The sequence below is a fragment of the Pholcus phalangioides genome, unplaced genomic scaffold (genome assembly GCF_987345545.1).
Source record: "Pholcus phalangioides strain wild (caught in Gottingen) unplaced genomic scaffold, Ppha-v1.0 ptg000014l_1, whole genome shotgun sequence".
Taxonomy (NCBI): domain Eukaryota; kingdom Metazoa; phylum Arthropoda; class Arachnida; order Araneae; family Pholcidae; genus Pholcus; species Pholcus phalangioides.
This window is the reverse complement of record NW_028301607.1, coordinates 21,333,663-21,352,117: the sequence shown is the minus strand read 5'-3', so window position 1 is coordinate 21,352,117 and position 18,455 is coordinate 21,333,663. Positions and strand designations below refer to the sequence as shown.

Here is an 18,455-nt window from a genome sequence, read left to right as displayed (position 1 = left end):
AAACATTCATAGTAATTGTGGAGAGTGACATCACCTTCGGATAATCTGAAAAACCTCATTTTTTTTACATTTATCCAGATTGCAAGATACAATAAGTGTGTACTTTCCATCATCTCTTTCCACTGAGAATCTCAACTGGGTTGTTTCATCATTTGATTTTGCAGACAGTGCGGGGGAACTGAATTTCACTGCTTGCGAACGAGATGAATTTATTGATCTTTGCTCCTATTCCATACTCAAAGGTAAGTTCAACAAGAAATGGGGGGGGGGGGGCGGTGACTGCTTTTTGGCTTGCACTGAGAGAGGAGTATCCTAATCTAATGAAGTAAGCAATTAACCAGTCAACTGTCCAATTAATTTCTCCGAGCGTTATTCGCAGTGCCCACTTTTTTTTTAAGATGCGCACGCTTTTTCCCTTTTTTTTCCTTTTCTTGGAAGTTTGAAATATTAAAATATTTTTTTATGGCATGTTTTTTTATAGCTCGAATGTGTAGAGACATAATATGACTCCCCAAAAGTGGGGAGGGGCGGTCATAATGTCCTGTGACTAAAAGAAATGCTGTTGATGGATTTATGTGGAACCATAGTATTTGAACCTTTGCTAAAAGATATATGAGTAATAAAACAGATGCATCTTCGCAAGGGAGTTGGAAATTGAAACAAAAGCGTTGGGGATGCAGCTTTGCAAAACATGACAAAGATAATAGTAATAATGATCTCAGACCTTGAAATATAATTGTCAACTCCATCTAGTGATGAGATAATAAAGTAGAAGGATGGCTGTACAGAGATAGCAGCACATATATGACAAATTACTTTGTCATATCTGTGAAAAAGACAGAAAAGTCTGTGTGTCAGCAAATGCCGTCGTAGGCAACACCATTACGTATATATCAGTGACGGCAAATGCCGTCTTAACCACTGGACTGGTGAAAAAGACCGAAAAAGGTCTGCGCGTCGGCAAATGCCATCGTAGGCACCAACATTACGTATGGCAGCAACACCAAACGCCGCCGTAACCACTTGACTGGTTAACATTGCCATTTTTCAACATTATATCTGTCAGAACAAGATAGATCTGCTATGGCGGCAATAAAATATAAAGCAAGAAATAGACTGCTGTTACTCAAGCATACATCCACCTTGCACACAGCAAGTTTTTGGTACCCTAATGAATTGGTACATGCCGGAATGTGCGTGTATGTGTTGTGAATCTAATGTTAAGTTTGTTTCTGTGTAACGCTCATCATGTGTAGTCCTGCTATCTGCCAAGAAACAGACCGCAAGACTTTGAGAACAATTTACGTATTTCGTTGCCATCCGTAAGGCTTGATTTCAAGTATCTGTGCTCTAAGCATCAATCACAAGTTTCATACTAATGATTAATCAAACAAAACTTTATTGATATATTTTTACTCGGTGACTTTTGTTGTAATAAACTGTGCTTTGTGTGTATTCAAGGAAGGGTGTCCCAAGTTTCTAATGTTACTCCTGAGGTGCCGCGAACTCCAAAAAGTTGGGAAACGCTGGTCTATAGACTGTTTGGAGAGATGTAATGCAGACTAGTTTGTTGTCAGGATCTGTAACGTGTTGGTATATGTCGTAGTTAGCGTTTTTGAAGTATGCTGACCATTGCACAAGTCTTTTGGCTCTGTACTTGTCCCAGGTGTATGATAGAGATTGCAGTAGTCCTTTGTCTGTCGGTAGCCATGGCGATACCTTTTCATATTTTGCAAGAAGTTTAGAAGGAGTATCAGCGTGTTCAATTGACATTCCAAATGTCATGTTGTATGTCTGTATAGATTTTAGTGTCACATACCTGCAGATAGGTATCTGTAGCCAGTTCCTGGGTACAGCAGGCTGTGCTTTATTCTGAGAGTTCCCACAGCGATAACGAGTTGTGATCCATATAGGTATCCTGCGTCTCCGGTATAGTAGCCTGCGAGTTCTAATCTGGTATGTTGCTAGTGTTCACCTCCCACACCAGAGTGCCTGGCCAGTCCGACGCACCCGGGTATCGGCTGTGGAGTCCGAGGCCTCTGCGGAGTAGTCTGGGTCTCTACATGCTTTGCTCTTGTATGTACAACTGCGATGTTTGGCATCAGTGTTCTGATGGAACATGTCCCACGATGGACTCTGTACTGTGAGCCGTTAGATAAGCATGTGATCCGTGATAAGAGTCCTTGAGGTCTTAACTATATTGAGATCTGTTAACTATATTTGGATACCAGTCAAACGGGTCCTGATTGGATGTGATGATAACAAAACGTGCTTTGAACTGTACGAACCTTCCTTTTATGGGTACACGTAGAGGATACTATGGGTACATGTAGAGGATATCGATCTATCTGTCTCAAGAGGGAGTCAAAGGCTAGCCATGAGTAGAAATCGTTAATGATAACTACGTCATGCTCCATGTATCCATTTCACCAGTCACCTCTCATTTTGTGATAGACATAAGGAAAATTGAGTGCTGCTTGTGCCGACTTGCCAATACCAGGGGGTCCCCAGAAAACTATACAGGCTGTGTGAAAGTCTTTGGGAGTTTCATATAGCATAGCATATCTTTGAAAGAAAGTATGAAATCTAGCGGAAACGCTAAAGAATTTGTTGTATATATCTTTGATACTGTACCCTTTTTGAAATCTCTTCTGTATCTCGAGCATAGTGTTGTACTTTTCAGGAACACCCAGTGTGTATACTAGTGACACGCTAGTCTCTTGCTTTGAGCAATAAGAGATGTTGTCTTGCAACGTTCCACACATCACTTCCCAGTGACACCCGGTATGCATAGTCTTTAGCTATGCTAGTCTTTTTTTCCTATTGAAGATAGTGTGTCCTTGATAATGAAAGGTACATTTTTTTAATAACTCTATTAAATTTCTGAGAATTTCAAATAAATATTCTAAGAATGATGCACGAAAAGAAGTTATCTCAAAGTATGTTGAATGAAACTGAGATAATGATCAAGAGCGAACTCAAAAAGCAACACTTATCTCTTTAAATATGAAACAGGTAAATTCTGGTAAAAGAAGCAAGATCAAACATGTATTCAAAAATGTTTGAAACTGAAGAGAACAAAAGCACTACTTGCATCAGTGGCATTAACAAGAAAAATAATTATTTTTCTAATTAGTGTTGCAAGTCTCTCCTTTAGTGATTACCAAGTCTACAAGCGAAATCTAAAAATACTCATTTTCAAATTATTTTTAAAATCTGAAATACCATATGTTAGTCTCTCATTTGTTGATATTGTAGATAATGTAGAAATATATATATATATATATATATAAAATAAATATCACACAAGAAGTCTCAACATTTTTTTATGATCTAAAAATTAAAAAAATAAAAATATTTCTTCTAGAGGAAATCTCTATGTATTTTGTGCCTTAAGGGGATGGGACACTCCTTCTGAGCTAACATAACACTGGTTTTTCAAGTAAAAAGTAATCCTGTGATGCAATATTTTATTTACTGCCAAAATTTTAGTGTGTTACAAAACTGATAAATGCTGCTACAAAAACAAAATTTTTGCTGCTATGGAAATAATTTTTCCTGCTACAAATTTTCATTTTCCACCCCTGTAGTTATAGGGGTGGAAAATTAAAATTTGTGGTATTCTCTCCTCCTAAAGGATATCATTATATTGAGTATTGTTGTTGTGAGGTTCCACTGTACTTAAAATAAAAATTGAGAAATTGCATACCTTTCTGAAAAAACAGTGACAATGTTATAGATCAACCACCAGTAACGTTTGTGAAAGGAAGATTTTATATTTCATTTTACATTGCATTACCATTTTTTGTGTTCCAATTCAATACTTGTTTCTTGTGGCTGGTGGCCATCTCCACACTGAATGAAAATCTCTGAAGTAATCAAAACATAGTATTGCGAAATTGTGAACAGTAATTCAGTCTCTCTTGCTATTACTCCCAAAATTATCGAACCTTTTCCAAGACATAGGAGTGTTTTCCAAAAAAGTCAAAATTTCCATCATAAATGAAATGCTAAACAAGCTTGTGCTAAATTTTGAATAGTAAATCTGCTTCTACTCCCAGAAGCATTTCAGTAACATAATAAGCACATTAATCGTTTTTCCAAGAAGTGAAAGAGTTTGTCTAACAAAAAAACGTGGCAACAGAACAACTTAACTTTCCTCCCATCCAAAGGACAAAAACCTGCACATGGCCAAAAATTATTTTTATTTTAGCAAGTTTTGTATCTATAAATAGACTAAATATGCCTTCTGTTTTCATGTTAGACAGCTTCCGTCAAAAGAAGTTTCCTATTATTGAAAAAGGATTGATTATTTACAAGATTATTTATTTGTTCTGTTTAAGACAGGTTTCCGCCTCATACAGTGTCAGTCTTAGACAAATTTCACTGTAATAATTCATGCAGTAAGCAGAAAAAGTTTGGAAATCCTTGCATTTGAGAATGCACCGGCACCATGTTTAGAATTTCATTGCAGCTTGCCAAGCTGTGAAAAACACTTAATTTCATATTTTTCCTGTTGTGTGCTGATTAAATTAAATTCATACAGCATGAAATTTTATTTTCTCTAATTTCTTCCATGGTTATTAAATGACATTTAATCCTTTTTTTTTTTCATTTTTCTTATTTTTAACCATTCCCAATTCAGACTTAACTATAGAAAAAAACTAAAAAAACTTTACTTTACTTTAATTCCAATCCTGGAAACTCTAGTTTAGATCGAATAATTTATTATTTCCCAGATTTTTCTGCCTCCCTTAAAGTAGAGTGTAATATTGCTGTTGAACCTCTCTCTAGTAGAAAGAGATTCAATATAAAATGAAAATTATATAACACTTTTAGTCTAGCATAATTCGTCATCTTATTCTTTTATCTACAAGATAACTCACTTTTTTAATCCCTGAAAACCAGGAATTATGCTCGGATACATCTAAGTGCAATTCCAGCTATTTTTATTTAATTCAATGTTTAGTATAAAGTGATCTTTCACTTATGCATTGGTGCAAGGGACCAAGGAAAAAAAATACATAAGTGAATAAGGCATATAAGTGAATAGTATTATTATGCTAGGTCTTTGATTGGGAGTAGAAAATTGTCTTTTAACTGAAAGAAATGTATGAGTGAGAGGATATATAAGCGAGAAATCACTGTAAACTATTTAATTCAACAGCATCAAATTTTTTTTCAACATTTTTCTTAACTCCTTGCAGAGGTTTTATTTTTTCCACTTCTGCATCTTTTATAGCTAATCAAGACACTATCACTCACTTGATTGACTTAATGAAACGTATAACCAAGTACAACTCTGTAGTTGAAAAAGTTACTACTCCATCAATTGAGGAAGAATCTTCCTTAGGATTAGGACCAACTGCACAGGTTTTTAATTTTCATTATTTTTTGCACATATTTCAAATTTTTCTTTAATGATATCTTTAATTCTGTTGATAGAATTCTCTATCTACATTCCTTTTCTAAGGAAGAATATGTTGATAGTCTCGTTTTGTTAGGGGGTCTCCTATGTTTTAACGTAAAAAAACTTTCTTAGTTGAAAGTATTGTTTATCCATTAATTTATTTCAAATGTTTACTACATATATTTGATTGTGTATACTATCCTACGCAAGTACAAAATTTTATATATTTTCAATACTTAATTTTTTTACAAATTAAAAAAAAGCATGAATAACAGCTTGAGCTCACGATAAAATAACATAACATGAATGAAATCGAATAAAAATTGATTCAAAATAAAGGAAACTATTCAGTACATAAAATGGCAAAAAAGGTTAAAAATTCATTCATAACTACTTAGGTTATAATATTTTTTTAATTTCTAAAAAAATTTAAATTTTAAATATTGAGTCCATAAAATGATGAAAAAAAGTTTGTTTCATCATTTTACAAACTGAACAGTTTTCTTTATTTTGAATCTTTTTTTTGTTCTATTACATTGATTTCATGCACTTTTATCATGCACACAAGCTGTTTTTAATGGTTTTTTTTTAAATTTGTAAAAAAAATGAAGTACTGAAGATATGTAAAATTTTGTTCTGGCATAGGATCGCATACACAATCAAATATATGTGGTAAAAATTTCAAATAAATCAAGGGGCAAATAATGCTTTAACTAATATTTGTACATAAGAAAGTTTTTTACCATGTTAGAAGGTAAGAGATCCCTCTTAAATTCATCACATAAGATATATACATGAATGTCAGTGTCTTTTGGATATTAAAAAGGAGGATATGAATTAGGTATTGTTCTTCATCAGTCCTGTTCGGTAACCATATTCTATCTGAGGTAGATAAAAATAATCTCTCTCATACAGTCGGGCTCGCTTATAACAAACATGGGTATTATGAATCTTCACGTGTAACAAAATTTTTCCATGTCTCAAACTGCTTATCTGTGTTATTTTGATTGTTTATAACAAACACCAATTTCAGCAAAGTACGCCTATAGCAAATTTTTATCCAGTTTTCAAGCACAAATTGTCCCAAATTTCTTTAACTTTATCTGAAACTCCTTATTGGTATATTTACCTTTTTACAATGCAGAGCTAAAACTGATGATGCCCCCTTTTTTTTCTGGAATGGAACTTTCGCAGCTATTATTTACTGGCATTCAAAGACAGCATCTATACTGCGTAAATTTGCTTTGTTCCTACCCTACAAGATTGCAAATGCACATTTTTTTTTGAAAAATCTGAAAGGATTAATTAGAATCTGTGAAACTCTACCTAGAATATCCACAGTTCTGTCATCTAGCCACTATGCAGTCATCACCATTTCGCATCGTAAAAATTAGGATTGTTCACGCTGAATCGGCATTCAGAGGTACATAAGAATTTCTTCCACAGAAATTTTGGGTCACTAACATCAAAAAGAATTTTAAATTAACGAATAAAATTAGATTTTTTTTTTCTATATTTTAATTTTCTACAAAAATATTTTTAATCTATGATCTTTTGGAGGGGAACCGCGGGGCCCCCATGCTTCCTTGGATTTTGGCGAAAATCCGGGTTCAGAACTTGTGATTACATAGTTGTAATCAACTACAGTAGAACATCGATTATCTGAACATCAATTTTCCGAACAACTCAGTCAACTGAACACCTTTTCAACCTAACTCATTTTCAGTTTTCTATAGTCAATGATGCTGAACACAGTTGGTATTTTCTTAGAACTTGAATCCTCTCATCTCCCAACTCGATAGCCTCGTTCTATTGTACAATAATCCACTTCCAAACAATTGTACATACCGTACGTGTGAGCTATGGATGTAAACAATGGTGGACCTGGGCACAGTGTATGCAGTTACAAACAAGTGACAAGCAAACAAAAGTGTGAATAGGAGCAGATTTAGCTGTCGTCTTTTTTTCTCATCTACGAATTCATCTTAATTCTGTGGGTGTGCCTTAGTGAAAGGGAGGCAAGGGTCTTCTTGACAACAAAACAGTTTTCTTATCACGGTTTTGTCGGGGGGGGGGGGAGTATCTTTCCTAGCTTGCTTAAGACAGATATTTTTCAATCTTTCTTTAGCTTTGCCAGTGTCAATAATTTTCGTCTCTCTCAACAGCCGATGCGACAAAACGAAAACGTGTTGTGTGGAAAAAAAGTGGAAATAGTGAAAAAAAGATTAAAAGCGGGTGATGGTGGAAATTTGCAGCTGAATACGAACTAGGTGTGGCAACCATCAGTGATTTTAAAAAATTGTGATAAAATAGAAAATTTTGCAGCCAAATTGAAAACAGCAGGTAGACTAAAGTCTCACAAAGGTTTAGAAAGTTATGCCTGTATTTTCATGGTTTTAACGTAATCACTGAAGACAATTGAAATCTTCCAGACTCTAAAGAATGCTTAGATATGCTTCTGGAACTCCCTGTATTCTAGTCCTGTCATGAAAGGATGTGTCGCAGTGGTTGAAAATTAATAGTAATGATCCAGGATATCGTTATTTTTTTGGATGGCGGAGAAATAATTACGAAAGTGAACGATCTAGTTGATCAGGACTGTGAAAGTGATGATGATGAACCAACGGCAGATGTAATAATGCCCAGTGAGGCAGAACAGTGTTTCACAAAATGTCTCGCGTGGTTAGAATCGCGGCCTAACACTGGTCCGCTTCAATTTTTCATGTTTAAACTATTACGGGATGGGACGGCAAAATGTCAAAGCAAGCTTTGAAGCAATTAAAGATGGATTCATTTTTTTTCTTTTGTGATGCACTGCTTTTCTTTCGTATACTTTTCAGAATAAGTAAGTTCATTTTAATTGTTTTGAGGTTTTTGTTGCTAAATTTCAATCTATTCCTTCATGTTATCGAATTAGTTTCGAAATCGATTTTCCGAACTTTTACCTTTTCCGAACACCCTTTGGTCCCGATGTGTTAGGATAATCAATGTTCTACTGTAATTACAGTTTTCAAACTTTGAGTTGACTATCTTTGGCCACAACGACCACACAGACCGATAACACCACTATGTATACATTAATTATCAAATCCACACACTAGGGATTTGGAGGACAGGTGGCACCACCTACTGAACACAAAACACATGCCAAATGCTGGGCACACACACAATTACACTGTTAAGTTTCATCAATGTGAATCTGATATAGCTCCCATATTCAAGTGTGGAAATATGTGGCAGTGAAATGGTGGAAAATCAGAGTTGTGGATCATAAGGGAGGGAAAAGAAAATTGTTCCACCAGGAGATCACTTCGCAAGGATTTATATGAATGGAGGGAACCTGAAGATAAAGCATCAGAATTATTTTCCTTAAATTTAATCAGAAGACACTATTGAAAGAGGTAAGGTTTTCCGAGAGAGAGTAAATTATACATAAATGTGCCCGACATGATTATATTTGTTTTAGATTTATTATTAAATTATTTATTTGATTCACATGGACACCAGTGAATTATGGGAGGTAGGGACCGTGCTTTAATTTTTTTCAAGAGAAACCCACTTTCACTTGAAAAGGACCTATATTTTGCCTATAACCTGGTTCTTTGCACCCAGGTCAATTAGATTACAGTGGCATCGCTGAGTGTAGAAAAAGAAGCAGCAATAATTGATGTCTGACAGGCTGACAGGCTTGTCTCATGTTAGCTAATGCTTGGAATTATATTTCGGAATTGACTATTGAGAATAGTTGTGACATCTAGGTTTTGGACAAAATTATTCATGGAAATAGTAGAAATCAATCAAGTGTTCAACATTCTGCAGTTCATGAAAATAAAGATGAAAATGAAACTTGAGATCACCTAAAGCAAAAATGGCAATTGAATTTTCCTTTCAAGATTATGTGAATGTTAATGAGGGCATGCTGGTAAAAAACAAAAATGTCAAATGTGGACATTGTCAATGCAATTCAAAACAAAAATGATACAATTTTAAGTGCTGAAGAAGATGAAGCTTTTTTCCAATATTCCAAAACAGCCATTCTTGTGTTTCTAAAACTTCAGAAACTCAAGAATGATAGCCCACTTTCACATACCACCAAGCATAGATGTTCAAACATGATACTTCGAGCAAATGTAGGAGGCTTATTGGTTATCTTTTTTTCAAGTTTTGTAAAACATCTATCAAACTTTTATATCCCAGCCTTAAACATTTTGATTCCCAGAAAAAGTGTGGTTTCTTTGAAAAGTATGATAGTGGGAAAAAAAAGTAAACAAGTTATTATAACACATGCAATGTCATTTGGAATGGGTTACAGTTAAAAAAAAAATTTTATAATGAATGTTCTATATTCTTAAAATTTTCTTCATTTTTCTAAATGAACTCTCATAATTTGATGAACCAATAATAAATGTTTCATGTGTTTTTTCTACAGAATGTCATATACTCAAGATTTCAGAAGATTAAGATCAATTTAAACTTTAACTGCCTCAGTTTACTTTTGCTAAGAGTGGCAAACAAAGACTGCAAAAATAGTAAACTTGCCACCATGACTCTTTGCGACTTCAGTGTGAGAGTTCAGATTGGTATGTATCACATGTTTTTTCATAAATGGCAGGGATTAAAATCACAAACTTTAGATATAAATATTTTTTACATATTTGCTACTAATTTAACTATTACAAGTTATGTGAACTGTAAGAATTTTAATAAAGAATTTTAGTTGAAAATGTTTTTTTGTTCACAAAGCAGCAGAACCTGACTTGAACAATACGACAATTTAAAAGTGTTAGAGCTAGGGGAATGCCAGAAATGGTGAAAACAAACTATCCAGCACTCTCAATAGTGACTTTTGTGATGAGAGATAGATGGCTTTTTCTCAGCCCAAGGTATCAAGGAAAGTTATTTTCCGGACATTATGGTGAGGTAAACTCAAAAAGAAAAGTCATCACGTCTCCGCCGGGACTTGAACCCAGGCCCCCTTGCATACCGGCCAAGCATGCTACCATCTACACCACTGGAATTAATTTATTACACACACTGGTGTGTGTAACGTAAAGAAAAGTACTCGTAAGAACAAAGTAAAGAAACTCGTAAAGAAAAGTCATCAAAAGTCGTGATGACTTTTCTTTCCAAGTTCACCTCAGCATAATATGTGGAAAATAACTGTTTCCTTTATCTTGGGCTGAGAAAAAGCCATCATCTCTCTCTAACTGGTCCCACCTGGAGGCCATTTCCTGAAGTTAAGAGAGGCTACTAATGCCTCTACTTCAGCGCCTCACGCGACAGTTCGTGAAATATGGAAGGCAGGGTTGTGTCTCCAGTGGTGTAGATAGTAACATGCTTGCCTGGTATGCAAGAGGGCCTGGGTTCGAGTCCCGGCGGAGACATGATGACTTTTCTTTCTGAATATTCGGCGAATGTTTTGGCGGAATACAAATATTTGGCAGCTAAATATCAATTTTCTTAAAATTCATCACAGTCTATATAGGTATATGTTACGGTAAAAGCCCAAAGAGTGGTAAAACCTAGCTTTACCAAGTCAAGTTGGTAAAAACCTGAAATACGCTTGAAAACGTATACATTTCGGACTTTAACCAAGCTCTTCGGTAAAAGCTGACATTTAGTAACTTTCATGAAAATTAGTGAAAATGTGAATTTTCTAATTTTCATAAATTTTTAAGCTTGTTATTTATTAATCACAATGATCCTGATGCTAATTAAGATCATAATTGATCATTCGACTAATTAGTCATGACTAATTCATAATGAATTAGAATGACTAATTAGTCATTCAAATTCATAAAAATTAGTAAAAAAGTGAATTTTTTTAATTTTAATAAATTTTATTGGTAATTAAGATCATAATTGATTAACTAATTAGTCATTCAAATTCGTGAAAATTAGTAAAATTGCAATTTCTATAATTTTCATAAATTTTAAAGCTTGTCATTTTAATCTCAACAATTCTGATGCTAATTAAGATCATAATTAATTAATTAGTCACTCCAATTCGTGAAAATTAGTAAAAATGCTAATTTTCTAATTCTCATAAATTTGAAAGCTTGTCATTTGTTAATCACAATGATCCTGATGCTAATTAGGATCATAATTAATTAACTAATTATTCATTCAAGTTCATGAATTTTTCTAATTTCCGCACGCCAACGAGTGCACATTTCCTGGATATTTTAGTGATAATTGACATTAAACTAATTACAGCTCATTTCGGGTTTTTTTCACCTCGGGACAACCAAAACCAATCTGCAAATTTTGGAAAAATATGTTATTATACAGTTGTGATATCAATCGTAATAACTGTAATGTACAAATTCTGAAAATGATTGATTATGATTGTCTCTGCAAATTCATTGAATTTAATTAATAGTAATTTTGCTAATGTTTTTCGAAATATAGCCAAAAATCTTATTCCTATTAATTATCGTTAAATGAATTTCCAATTAAAGTTGGCTCAAAGAATTATTCTCTAAGTCTAAATCATTCTCATTTCTCAAGCACAGTGGGTAGGAGTTGTTCATTTTATTTTCTGCAATTTTTGGAACTGATAGAAATTCTGTGTGATCAAGAAAAGCCAGCCAGATTCAATATCAAAACCACTTGTCTGAACTATCCTGCATACATACCTTTTTATCCCTTTTTTACAAAAAAAAAGGAATCGGACAGTGTTATCTACTCCATGGGAAGTTTTGAAGCTCTCTGCTTTCTTCTAGATATTTTGTTATGCCTCATATGAGTCATTATCTTATTAGCACTGCCCCCCCCCCTCCCTGTGGCAGCCCAAGCTTATCCATCACCCGGGAACCGTCATGAGATAGTTTAGTTTTATCTAAGGATGATGTAACTTTTCACTATCCATGCGAAGGATTTTTTCACAGCTGGCTGATACGAAGATATATATATTTAGGAAAGAGAGAAAATTCATCTGCCCTCTTATGGGGAATCGAACGTTCTTCTTTTCATTTTCCGGGTGAACGCCCTGGACCAGTAGACTACAAAGGCAACGACTATCTCAATCTTTCCTGGATGTCGTGTACAGGACCATACATGGATGGTCGTACCTAACTCAGACCAAAGCTCGCAATTGCTGACCTTGCCACCAGATGGCGACTTATCCGAGGATGATGTCATTCTCCACTATCCATTCGAAGGTTTTTAACAGCCTTCTGATACTAAGATAAATCCAGGAAAGAAAATTCAACTTGTCTTGCTGGGAATTGAACCCACTTCCTCTCACTTGCTGGGTGAGTACACTAGACTACAAATCACAGAATCCTCTTTCCTTGCAGCTCGTGTGCGCTGAACGCGACTGTACATGGACAGCCAGTAACATGAACTACTGTCAAAACTTTCGTAGCAGAGTGTGACATCATTTTCGGATAAATTTCCATCTGCTGGCAGTGTCAGAAATTGTGAGCTTTAACCTGAGTTGGGTCTGGCTGTTCATGTACGGCCCCATTCAGCACACACAAGCTCTAAGCAAAGAGGATTCGTTGGCTTTGTGGTCTAGTATGCTCACCCGGCAAGTGGATATTGGTCCCCGCAAGGGAACTTGATTTTTCTTTCCTGGATTTATCTTCCAGCAGTCAAAACCCTCGCAGTAATAGTGGCGAAAGACATCATCTTTGGATATTATCAAAGCCTTTGCAAGTAGGAAAATAAGAGCGTTAATGGGAGGGGGGAATACCAAAACCATTCAAGTCCTACAAACATCTTAATCTGGCCCTATTAAGGCTCCTACACATGCTCAGCTAGATGCTGTTTTTTTAATCTCCTCTTTCCCTCCTAGAATGTGCCAGTCTTAAATGGATGGACTGGAATTCTGTTTGGGACATTCTTTCAGTTGAACTGGGAGGTATGAGTAGGGCGACCGAGACGTCATCGGTTACATATTTTTTGTCCTGTATTTCCCAGGACATTCCCATATTTTCACGTAACTTTTGCTATGCCGGCTTTTTGTAAAAATGTTCCGTTTTTTTCAATGAAGCCAACTTTAATTTTTAGTCTTCATTGAAATCAATGATTAAAATTACTGTATTTTCAACTCATAAATTATGGTAATAACGACTATAAATAAGAAAATTGTCTCACATATTTGTCATCATTTTATAAGTTTTTAGCATTCAGTAAAAGAGTTTGCAAAGATGTCACAGCTTTTATTTGGCAAACCACTCAAAGATATAACAAGGTTTTCAATTTCATCAATAACTGCTTCCATTATGATAGCTTGTCTAAGGATTTGAAGTAATACTAAACAAACGCAATACTTCTTTTGTTCTCAATTTCACATTCGCTCAAATCTAATTTTTTCATAACGAACAATATAAAAAATAAAAACTGATCACAGGTGGAATTCCCTTGATGAATACTTTTGAATACCCTCTCTCCTTCATCTAGGGGTTTCTTTCCAAGCATTTCCATAAATTCTGTAACTATGTAAGATTTTTCGTTGGTGAGCCACAGCAAAAAGCTTCAAAGGTCACATGTGGCCAGTGGGCCATGTTTTGAACGCTACTTGGCTAAAGCCTCTGAAGAATACATGAAAGAAAAAATGAATGAGTGGACAGCATAAGTGAGCATAAACATTCCAAAAGTGACTGTTAGGGCCCAGGAACCATTGTTGCCGATGATTTTTTGTCCATTTCGGGCATTTGCCCAGCTCTGACGAACTTTTAAAGTAGCCTACGGTTCAATCATGGTCTTGTTTGGCATACGTGACGTGAAAAATTTTCCGCCGATCGGCTTCCGGCACAACTCACTAGGTAGTAAATTGTCCACGGCGATAGACCTGAGTTGTGATGAGTTAAAAAAAAAAATTATGAGCACATACAAGTATTTGTCTCAATATCAGAAAGGATTCGCTTTACTCTCTACCAACCACACCATAGAAGTTTCACACCACACACAGAAGATTAAGTTATTTTCAAGGAATTATACATGTGGTACTTTAGAAATTTCAGGAGCTGATACAGATTACCAATCAAAACCAGCTACAGCAGCATGCCACAAGACTGATGGAAGTAATAAAAATTAACTGCAAGACTATCTTAGATTGTAAAAAACAACCCACTCACACCCTAAGGGTATCAAGTAGTGGACGGAGGAGCTCAAAACCACAAAAAAAGGGCAAATACAGGCCATCGAGAGAAAACTAAACCACATGAAGAGGACTGGACAGGATATCCATGACACTATGGCCTCCTTTCGAAGGGCTCGAGCACTTTTCAAACGAGCAGTAATGCAAATCAAATCTAGCTCTTGGAATAGGCTCTGCACGCAAGCTACTGCGGCATATGTATGCCCTATAAGGCAGTATTTCAGCTCAGGTGAATGCAAACGCAACTTCCAATGCAGTCCAGCTCCACACAAAAAGATACACACTGGTGTAAGAAATTAAGAGAATTTGCAGACTTGGTCGATTATCTCTAGAACTACTGTACCGATTTTAATGAAATTTGATATGTACATACATTGATACAATACAGAACAAATAACCATTCAATAATTGTAATACACACGCATGATCGTGTGTAACACTCGTTGGAGTCGGAAGGTATGAAACAGCGGTTGCAGAATAAACAAAAAAATGGGTTAATAGGGGGTATGGTCCCCTCTTACAAATATACAGACGTGATTTCATACTTGAAATAAGGCAGTTTATCATTTCCTGTGGCAATTGGTCCCACTCGTTCAGCAACACTGTTTTCATTCCCTGGATGGTTCCCGGAAGGAGGTTGCGAGTTGCAATTGCCCTCCCTAGAGCGTCCCAGACATGCACTATAGGGTTAAGGTCTGGAGATCTGGCTGGCCAATCCATCCGGCGAATATCCTCACTCTCTAGAAAATCATCGAGCAGAAGTCTATGTGGCTTCGCGTTATCGTCCATTAAAATGAACTCAGGGCCAACTGCACTCCTGAAAAGGCGAACATAGGGCTCCAAGACCTCATCCCTACACCTCACACCAGTCACAGTGCCTCTTTCAAAGACATGGAGAGGTGTGCGGCCATCCAACATGATGCCTGCCCAGAGCATTAAACCTCCTCCGCCATAATGGTCGATTTTGCGGACATTGGAGGGTAGGTAGCGGGTCCCTGGTTCTCTCCATATGAACGTACGACGAGAATCGTGCTTAGGCTGAACCGGGACTCATCAGTGAAGAGAATGGTTGCTCATTGATCCATACTCCAATCTCTATGCTCTCTGCACTATGATAAACGGATTCTCCTGTCTGTAGAAGTGAGTGGGACGCAAACAGCAGGTCTTCATGAGAGAGGGGTGTTTGCAAGAAGTCTTTTGGAAACAGTCACCCTTGATACACGGGTTCCTGTGGCTGCATAAAAGTCGCGAGAGAGCTGAGAAGCTGTATCCTGTTACGCCTCGCTATAATCGACAAATGGCGATCTTCTCTGGCCGTCGTGGCTCTTGGATGACTTTGCCCAGGCTTTCTCTCGATGGATCCGGTATCCTGGAACTGTTTCCATAAGTTACACACGACGCTGGGCGTTAAATTGAACTCTCTACAAATCTGAACTTGAGATTGGCCTGCTTCTAGCCTCCCCACAATTTGCCACCTCATTCCATCATCTAAACGTTGGTGGTTACTCATTTTTACTGTTACAATTTGAAATTAACAGATTGCTGCAAAATAACACCAAGAAATTCGCCGAGGTGTGCTAGCGAACGAAATGTGTCTTAACTTACGCACGCTTATAAAGCCTATTTCTCTACTTATGCATTTGACTCACATGATTTGCATTTTTGTCTAGAAGCAGTGTTTTTACATTCAATTCAGTTCTTTTCATGAAATTCGATAAAATATGCAAATTCTCTTAATTTATTTCACCAGTGTAGCAGAGCAACATCTAGAAAGCCTTTTCCCAGAGGTGTGTACATCAATACCAATCCAAAGCGACCATCTGGACAGCCCTCTTGCATAGCCACTATTTGAGGAACATGGGATCTTACGAATAATACCGGGTGATTCAGAAAAGATGGAAGAACTTTGAGAGGTTCACAAAGAGTTACGGGCAAAAAAATAAATAAATAAAATATTTTACTCTCAGTTCTTATGGAACACACTTTAAAGATTTCAGTCACAATTCAGCAGTCTATGATTTAAGTACTTTGTCCCATTACGCTGACTTCCAATTTGGGAAAGGTGCTTGAAAAAATTCTTATACAAAGATTCTCCTACTATGTTGAGCAGGACGTCCTCCTTCATCCTCTTCAATTTGGTATGGGTCGCTCAACGAATGATGCCCTTCATCATCTAATGGAACAGATTTGAGAATAGGAGGAAGGAACATTTACTCACAGTTGTTATCTCCCTCGACATTAAGAGAGCTTTCAATTGTGTGCGTCATGAGGTAATAGCTGATAACCTTCAAAGTATGTATATTCCTCTTCAGCTGAGAAAAATTTTGTAGGACATTTTCTCGGTATGCACCATAACTCTTAACACAAGTACAGCACCAGCATCCAAGACATTGGTTTGAGGTTGCCCCCAGGGCCCATATACTGGACCCGCTTTTCGGAATACTGCATTCGAGTCATTACTTTGACTCCAATGGGGCCCGAGGGTCACAGCATAATCCTTTGCCAATGACTACCTTCTCTTGGTGTCTGCTAAGGAACCCACTGAAATTACAGGCTCTGCCAACGCTGCATTGACCAAGATCTCTGAATGGTAACAACAAAATGATCTGCAAGTGGAACAATCCAAATCATTATTTCTCTGACAAAACAAGAGGGAAAAGAGTCTCACTATCAAAATTAACGGGGAAGGAATTAAGTTTGCAGAAAAAGGTCTCAAAATTTTAGGAATATGGTTCGCAAACAAGCTCATTTTTTTAGCATGTGCACATTACTTACTTAAAAAACGACCAATACGCTAAATCATTTCAGACGATTATTAGGTGCAGAGTGGGGATACCATCCTGAAGAACATCCGCTACACTCTACAGAACTGTACTGTATCGACAGATTACCCTTGGGGCTCGAATTTGGTTTTTTCTCCCCTCTGCGCGGCTTCTGGCAAATGTCAAAAAGATGATTGTGATTCAAAGACAAGTTTTAATTTATATCACGTGAGCATATCGAACCATGGCTACTAGGATTTATAGATTGCTACTGTCAACCTCAGTAAATGATGTTTATTATTAAAGTATGAGTCATGTTCTCGTTCGTAATCTTTCGTAATGTAATCTCATCACTAAACGTGGTGGCAGTGGTGTTTTAACTCCATCTTAGAGCAGGGAAGAAGTGGAATTGCTGCAGCATGAATGAAGTAGCACAGCATGAAACCATCAGCTGATGGCCCCCACCTGTCCATGGTTTGCAGTTACCAAGTCTCGCATTCAGAGAAGAACCTGCAGCGAATTGGAAGTTATTTTGCTGAAGATGGAGCAACTACCCTCTGTCAACTGGACGACCAGCCTGAACCGTATCGAGTAGCACTTTTTCTCTCGTGCTTAGATGACGACGCCATGCGACTCTACGATGGTCTGGATTTCGCGTCCGACGAAGATGATCAAAATGTGTCTGAGATCTTGGAAAAGTTCAAAGCTTTCGCGATCATCCTGATGAATGAAATTTATGACGGGATGCTCTTCAATGAAAGCAGCCAAAACGAAGGTGAGTAGTTTGATAACTTCTTGGCGGCTCTCAGATGCTAGATTAAAGTATGCGGTTACTGGGATAAATGTATGAACTGTAAGTCCAGACATGGTCCACGCTCTGTCCCAAGAGGGATATAAGCGTTTTACCCCGAAAGGTTGGACCACGCTGGGGAAAATGTATGAACTCGCTACTTAGAGATAAAATTGTTGTCGGAATCCGAGATTCGAATACTTATGCAGAGCTCGTTAAGCACAGGTCTCTATCGCTTGAGAAATGCATTGATGTTTTTAGGATAGCAGACAAAGCCACACATGACAGTACAGTCCTGTGTTCACCTGCTGAGGTACATGCAGTCAAAAAACCTATCAGAATTTCGCAGGATCATAAAAGCTATGAATGCAAATATTGCGGGCT

General features: G+C 36.7%; 1 protein-coding gene across 4 annotated transcripts in view; it reads left to right on the top strand.

Annotated features, from left to right (window-relative positions):
* Positions 1-18,455, top strand: part of Vps13D (vacuolar protein sorting 13D) — a 561,523-nt gene that overhangs the window by 148,309 nt on the left and 394,759 nt on the right. For all 4 annotated transcript variants that reach the window (XM_089241869.1, XM_089241867.1, XM_089241868.1 and 1 more), the window contains exons 27-28: positions 5,243-5,373; positions 9,840-9,990. In XM_089241869.1, coding sequence (XP_089097995.1) covers positions 5,243-5,373; positions 9,840-9,990 — 282 coding nt within the window. The remainder of the gene's footprint in view (positions 1-5,242; positions 5,374-9,839; positions 9,991-18,455) is intronic.